The sequence below is a fragment of the Orycteropus afer genome, unplaced genomic scaffold (genome assembly GCF_000298275.1).
Source record: "Orycteropus afer afer isolate SDZICR_OR568_19922 unplaced genomic scaffold, OryAfe1.0 scaffold01376, whole genome shotgun sequence".
NCBI classification, from domain to species: domain Eukaryota; kingdom Metazoa; phylum Chordata; class Mammalia; order Tubulidentata; family Orycteropodidae; genus Orycteropus; species Orycteropus afer.
The window spans coordinates 95,024-102,903 of record NW_006922963.1 but is presented as its reverse complement, the minus strand read 5'-3'; the positions used below and the strand labels follow the sequence as shown (position 1 = coordinate 102,903).

At 38.5% G+C, this 7,880-nt stretch overlaps 1 protein-coding gene across 1 annotated transcript in view; it reads left to right on the top strand.

Moving 5' to 3' along the window:
* Window positions 1-843: 843 nt before the first annotated feature.
* LOC103213176 (zinc finger protein 14 homolog) overlaps window positions 844-7,880 on the top strand; it is a 44,226-nt gene continuing 37,189 nt past the window's right edge. Inside the window, exons 1-3 of the mRNA XM_007959044.1 lie at window positions 844-852; window positions 5,217-5,343; window positions 6,485-6,580. Of these exons, the coding sequence (XP_007957235.1) occupies window positions 844-852; window positions 5,217-5,343; window positions 6,485-6,580 (232 nt within the window). The remainder of the gene's footprint in view (window positions 853-5,216; window positions 5,344-6,484; window positions 6,581-7,880) is intronic.

The following is a 7,880-nucleotide window of genomic DNA, read 5'->3' as shown; positions in this document are numbered from 1 at the left end:
GCAGTCAAGTGCCTTAGGCAGTATGCTACCAGAGGTCCTCAGTGCTGAGTATCAAATGGTAATGTATAAAGAACCCATCGCATACAAATTCTCAGTGGATGTTGTTGTCTGACTTCAGAGACCATGAGTCTTCTCCTCCCAGCCAGATATTTAAAGAGGGGCATGGTGAAGGATATCATAATATGACAGGTCATTATTGGAAACTGAGTATTGTGAATATTCTGGCTAGGGAAAGGTCAGTGCAGTTTTGCAGTGGTAGGAGCTGCCAGGCTCAGTCTGTGTGGTTTTTAGACTGTGTTCAGGAAGTTTGGGCAGGATCCTGGGTGCTCAAAGGAGGCTCTTTTTGGATGGTGTGGCCCCATCTCAGTCCTGGAAAGTTCTGCTGGGGAGAAGAAGAGCTGCTCCAGGAAGTGGTTCAATGTCAGGAACAGATCTACATTCCCAGATGGGGAACTAATCAGAATTAGTTCTGGGCTTCTACACCAAATCCATTATTGTTCAGCTGGTTTTTCTCAAGATTGGAGAGAGAGAATTGGATTTCTTCAGACTCCCTTTATTCTCTTCCAGTTCATGTGGATATGGAATGGGTATGATTTGAGTGGTAGAAGTTTGAAAGAAGGAATGGAAGAGACAAAAGCTTACATTAATGTAAGTCATTTTGAGAGCTTACAGCACATGGGTTGCCATGAGTCAGAATCAATTTAACAGCAACTAACAACAACAGCAAGGCACATCTGGTTTTGTGATTTCTTTTTCTCTTCCAGCTCTGGCTTCTCTGGACTCTGCAGTTCTCCAACAGAGAAATCTTGAAACGGATAGACCAATACCAATAGTTATAAAACCATGGCTCATGTAAGTTTATGTCTCTCTTTTTTGAAATAATATCAATTTCTAGGTTATGTATATATATTTATTCCTTATCCTGAAACTTGCTACTTAGCAGAGCTCCATTTAAGAGTCTTCTCCCTAGTTCCTCTCATTCCTATGAGAATTAGAACCAAATAGCCTAATGTCCCTGCTATGAGCCCTTTCCTTCCTCAACTAATGTTCAGCATCTCCTAGCAAATCTTTTGCTGAGAGGAGTGATGGAGCAAAAATAAAATACACTGTGAAAAATGTAGGTATTCCCAGAACAATGTCTTTTCTGCTAATATTTTCCAATGGAACACCTTTTAATTTTAATAACTTCAGAGAAAGTATATTTCTCCTAGTATATTGTTATTTGGTCTAGTCTTATATCTGAAAAGTTTACATCTCTAATACACAATGTGACACTTTGAACTTTTTATTGAAGTACAACATACATACAGAAAGTATACAAGTCTAAGAGTACAGTTGAATAAATTTTCATAAATTGAATACATCTATTCTTCCTCAGAAGGAAGGTTGGGCAATCCTCTTCCGTAGTGATACTGCCTCGGAAACCCAAGGAGGGGTCACTATGAGTCGGGTTTGACTCAACGGCACATAACAACAACATTCTTCCATTCAGGTCAAGAAAGAATATTACTAGCACCTCAGATGCCCTTCTTCAATCACTCCCTACCCACCACCTACCCATCAAGCCCAAATATAATGACTATCCTGACTTTAAACACCATAGTTTATTTTGCCTATTTTTAGAACTTTCTATAACTGGAATACAACTTTTTTTTTAAATTGTGATTTGAGTGAGAATTTACAGAGTAAATTCACTTTCCATGCAGCAGTTCACATACACTTTGCCTCATGACAATTTACCACAGTGCAACAGCTCCCCTCCCACATCCCACCTCTTTCCTGTGTCCATCCCTCCATGCACTCCTGCCCCCTGAGCTGTCTCCCTCTGCATAAACAGCCTTTCTTCCATGATTGTTCTCTCCAAGGAGTGTATCTACTTAGGGTAAATGTTCAACTCGTATGCCTGTCTTTTGTTTGGCAGGAAGCCACAGGTGTGGGTTCAATTCCAGACTTGAAGGGCAGCTAGGGGCTATAGTCTCAGTGGTTCCACCAAGCTCTATCAGACCAGCAAACCTGGTCCATTTTTTTGTTTTTTTTTCCCCAAGTTATTTTGAGTTTTGTTCCACATTGTTCTCCCTCTATCCAGGATCCTATACGTAGATCTCCTCCAAGTGATTGACAGTGGTAGCCCGGCACCATCTAGTTCTTCTGGTCTCATAGTCATATAGGCTGTGGATCGCATGGTGTATCAGTCGCTAAGACTAATTGTTTCCATGAATCTTTTGGTTTTCTTCATTCTTCTTTGCTCTGGATGAGGAGAGACCCATCATTGCATATAGATGGCAGCTTGCAAGCTTTTATGATCCCAGTCGCTACTCACCAAAGTAGGAGGTGAAACAATGTTTTGTGTAGTATGTTATGCCAATTGAGCTTGATGTCCCCTGTGACTATGGTCCCGAGGCCACAGGTTCAACTACTTGGTCCCTCTGGGTAGCTGGCTGTGACCAAGAAGTGACTACAACGTTGCCCCTTGTCAGCTCTACTATATACCTGGGAATTCATATCATACAAATACACTTATAGGACCATTGTCTGCCAACCTATACATTGTCTTGGGTACTCTACTCGCTACATAGACATATCTAATAGTTCAGCCTGTCTACCCATCTATCCACCCGTATACCTATGTTTGCCTTCAGTGAAAGTGCAGTACTATATGTGCAAAAGGGTTCCATCTTTGTTGGAATACAACATTTTTTAAACAAAATAAAAAATACTGGAAGTAACATCATATTCCAAATAAAATTGCTAGACCATCAGAATCATCTTCAGATGTTTTGAAATATGTAGTAGGTGCTGCTGGTGATAAAGGAGGCATCAGAACATTATCATACTGAGTGTAAGCCATTTTTGCCCTGATGTTCTTATTTGACATGCATTTCTATATATTTAGCTCTTATTTTTGTTTAGCATTCAGTGAGTTCCTAAAATACTCAAAAAATATGGAAGAAACTTGTGTAGAAAGAAATAAAGCAAATAAGGAAACTTATTTCAGTAGAAAAGAGCATGAAAAACATGAAGCTGTAACCCCTGTGTGTACTATACTTCTCTCCTGGGGGAAAGAAAGTTGTGAAGTTGATGGAGGGTTGTGCTTGACATATAATATGTTATGTTTTCTTTTATAATTTTTTAAAATTGTGCTTTGTGTGCAGATTTACAAAGTAGATTTGTTTTACATTCAACAGTTCATGCACATTTGATTTTATGGCCCGATTACAATCCCCAACCATAATAAACTCTCTTACCCTCTCCTCCCTATGACTACCCCCTCCCTGTGCCCTTCTCATCTGTGCATTCCTGTCTGTCCAGCTTTCCCTCAGTGTGAATGCTGCCCTTCTGATGTCTCATGGTTGATTGATCTAAGGGGTACATCTCCCTGAGGCAGGTGTTCTGCATGCATGCTCTGAAGGTTCTGCATGTACTGTTGGGGTGAGAGCCAATCCATGGAAGTGAATCCATTGCTAGGCCCAAAGGACAACCTGGGGCCACAGTCTCAGGGATTCTACCAATCTCTATCTGACCAGTAATTCTGGTCATGTTCGTATTTTTGAATTTTGTTCCATATTTTCCCTCCCACTCTAACCAGGATCTCTAATTTTTGTCCCTTTCTGAGTGGTTGCATTGTATTTTTCTGATTTAAAATGATAGAGAAATAGATACCTATCCTTAAGATAGTGCTAGAATATCTGATTTTCAGGAATGGATTACTGATACTTAGTGAGAAGTTTCTATTTTGAGGTTTCTTTGATGAGCTGTAGCTTGATAAAAGAGAGAATTTGCTCCTGTTTGACTAATAGCGAACCCTTTAAACCTCTCCACGGACCTGAGTTTTATAAGTAGATAATATAGGATTTAGTGTTGACTGGTCTTAGTCTCTATGTGTGTTAAGATCATATGCTTTTTGGACTAGATAGGGATGTGATGAGGAATGCAAATAAAGAGATCAAGGATCATCTCTGGAAAACCCTGAGAGAAACACGATCTATTGAGAGTTTTATAGAATGTGTTGGTCTAGAGTAGGGTTTCTCAACCTTGGCAATATTGACATTTTGGACCAGATAGTGATTTATTGTGGGAGCTGTCCTATGCATTATAAGATGTTTAGCAGCATTCCTGGCCTCTGCATATTAGATACTAAGTAGCATTTCCCTCCACTTGTGAGAACCAAATTGTCTGTGAACCAAACCCGCTAAGTTGATTCCAACTTACAGCAACCCTATAGGACAGAGTAGAACTGCCCCATAGGGTGTCCAAGGCTGCAACTCTGTAAGGCTATAGATTACTTTATCTCTATCTCACGGAGCAGCTGGTGGGTTTGAACCACTGACCTTTTGGTTAGCAGTCAAATGCTTTAACCACTGTGCCACCAGAGCCAAATGTCACTGGGGGAGCAAAATCACTTTTCATTAAAAACCACTGGTTTATGATGGCATGTTCATGGTATCTTCACAGTTTACTATCCTCTAACTTAAGGATAAGGAAGGATGTTCAGTGGGGGATGATGGATGATAAAGGATAAAATCATCCAGATGCATAAGTGTCAGATGATTGTAGTCTTTGAGAGTTGGGGAAGAGTTTTTAGATTGTACTGAATTAAGACATCTAAACATTAAAAAGATTGAATCTAATATACTTAAAATGTGAACTACTATGTAGTAAATTTTTTTTTAAGTTTATAAAAGAATTGCTTATAACAGGGAAAATGTTTATAATAAAATCTGACTTTGTGACATGGTCAATTTGAGTCTTAAAAAAGTGCTTTAATTTTATGCAAGTGTTATTTTGTTAGAGATTTTGTATTACATTCACAATAAATTTTTATCAGTTTATTTTTATGATCATTAAATGGAAAAGAGGGCAGAAGACGTCATACTTCTTAAGAATTTATATTGAAGGCACATAGCTTGTGTATGCTGTTTGATTTAATTGGGATTCTCTGTTTATTTAGATCATTTCCAGATATGTTTAGATAATTAATGTGTTCTACACAGTGAAAGAATTTAATCTGCAGCCATAGGACTCTTCAAGACATGTTAGGCACTCTGCTTAAACCATACTAGTTTTCTTACTGTCCTATATCTGTCATAACTTTTCAGTCCTTGCCTATTTGCTTGCGATGTGCCCCCTCTTGCAATGTAGTTCTCAATCTTTTCTCTTTCCACTTTAAGAATGCTTAATTTATTTTTACCAGTAATACACAAGTTTATGTTTTTCAGGTTTCAGTGACTTTCAGGGATGTAGCCATAGACTTCTCGCAGGAAGAGTGGGAATGCCTGGACCCTGCTCAGAGGGACTTGTATAGGGATGTGATGTGGGAGAACTATAGCAACTTTGTCTCACTAGGTAAAGTTATTTATCACAAATGATACTGGCTCTCTCTACTATGAATTCAGGACTCAGAAACTAGCTAAATTTTTGCTACCTGTTATCAAGTGAATTGTTTAAGCTTTGTTAGGTTTGAAATGGACCCCTCTATAGAGCTCTGGTAGCATAGTGCCTAAGGCACTTGACTGCTAACCAGAAGGCTGGTGGTTCAAACCCACCAGTCACTCCTTAGAAGGAAGATGGGGCAATCTACTTCCGTAATGATACTGCCTTGGAAACCCAAGGAGGGGTCGCTATGAGTCAGTCCGACTCGACGGCCAACAACATTTAATACCTTATCTTTCTCATCCTGCTCTACCCTTTAGATTTGGGGAAACGAGAGTTTCTTTCTGTAATTTCCTCTTTTTCTTCAGTATCCAAGGAGCTGGATTTGAATTCTGGGTTTAGTACAGGAGAAGCATTGTTCAAGAAACCAGAGTTCACATTGTGGTAATTGAGTTCAACTCTATTTTCTAATCTACCTGCAAGAAGAATCTGAGCTGGACGTAGGAGATCTGAGTTTCTCTAACAACCAAAGGAACCTGTGCAGTTTATGTAGTGTGGTTTGGATTCACAGAATTTATGTAACATTCTATTTCCTATAATAGACAAATTCAGTTCTACCTACTTTGTGAGTCAAAGTTGAAAATCTAACTTCTTTAACATTGAATGAATATCCTAGAAAGGATCTGTGAATGTCCCAGGAAACCTCTTGTTCTCACAGCAAAATAAAAACCAATAGCTAACACACACATATTATATGTATATATACTGTATATACTTGTGCTCATGCACTGTTCTGATGTTTTACATTATTTATTGATCCTTGCAATAATTCTATAGAAAGATACTATTACCTTTCCTACTTCAGATGAGAATATTATGAGTTAATATTTGCTGAGGTGACATAGGCAAGGGGAAAATTTCTTAACTGTCTGCTCTCTTTATTTTTTGTGGTTCCAAGGTTACCTTAATATGACTGTTCTTCAGTATTTTTGCCTTTCTGTGTTCTTAGACTTTACAGAGTACCATTTTGAGTTTTAAGTAATTATAAATTTATATGTCTGAATCTAAGGACTTCTGGGCTTATAATTTCATGTCATATTTTTCTTTTAAATAGGACCTTCCATTTCTAAGCCAGATGTGATTACCTTACTGGATGAAGGGAAGGAACCCTGGATGGTTATGAGGGAAGGGGCAAGAAAACACTGCACTGGTGAGTGAGGACTGAGTAGGTTTGGGGAAGTCATTACACAGGTAACAGCCCAGATTGTTAGGGTGCACGTCCTTGAGAAATTAAGAGAACTCTTTTCAAAGGCTCATCACCTGTGAGGGAAAAACTTGAGATCTGGAAAGCAATAAAGATCTTTTAAGCCAAGACTACCAAAGAAATTTCCTTTTGACCTCAATTTACAACTCTCATTGCTCTTATTTCTCTCTGCCTTCAAAGAGAGTAGCTGTTCTCAGAAGAAAAAAAATGATAGTCAAATATAAGAGCAGAAATCAACAAAATAGAAATAAACAGAAAATTATCAAAGCCAAAAGTTATTATTATTATTAAATATGAGCAAAAATTGATAAACACCCATCTTCACTAATCAAGAAAAAAGAGAAACATCATAAATCACTGATACTAGGAATGAAAGAGAGGCTTTCACTTCATATCCTATAGCCATAAAAAGGCTAAAAAAAGAGAATACCATGAACAGCTTTATGCCAGTAAATTTGAAATTTAAATAAAATGGAAAGATTCCTTGAAAAATAAAACTTACCACAACTGACACAGGATAAAAAAAGAAAATACAGCATAGTGCCTTAGGCACTTGACTGCTAACCGGAAGGCTGGTGGTTCAAACCCACCAGCCATTCCTTGGAAGGAAGGTTTGACAATCTACTTCCGTAGTGATATCGCTTTGGAAACCCAAGGAGGGGTCACTATGAGTCAGGTCTGACTCCAAGGCAAATAACAGCAACAACAACATATCTATTAAAGTAATTAAATTCATTATCAAAAGCCTTCTCACAGAGAAAATGCCAAGCCTGGATAGTTTCACTGGTGAATTCTATTAAATGTTTTTAGAAGAAATAGCAGCAAAATTACACAGATTCCTTCAGAAGAGGATGGACATATCCCAATTCATTTTATGAGGCCAGTATAACTTTTTTTTTTTTTTTAATTTTTATTGTGACTTGGATGAAAGTTTACAAAGCGAATTCACTTTCTATACAGCAGCTCACATACACTTTGTCTCATGACATTGACTACAATTTTCCACAATGCAACAGCTTCCCTGCCACTTCCTCCCCATAGTTACCACTTCTCTGTGTCCTTTCCTCCCATGTACTCCTGCTTCCCGAGCTGTCTCCCTGTGCATACACAGCCCTTCTGTTCTGCCACGATTGATCTCTCCAAGAAGTGTATCTACCTAATGAAAATGTTCAGCTCATACACCTGTCTTTTATTTGGCTGGAAGCCACAGGAGTGGGTTCAATTCCAGACCTAAAGGGCAACTGGG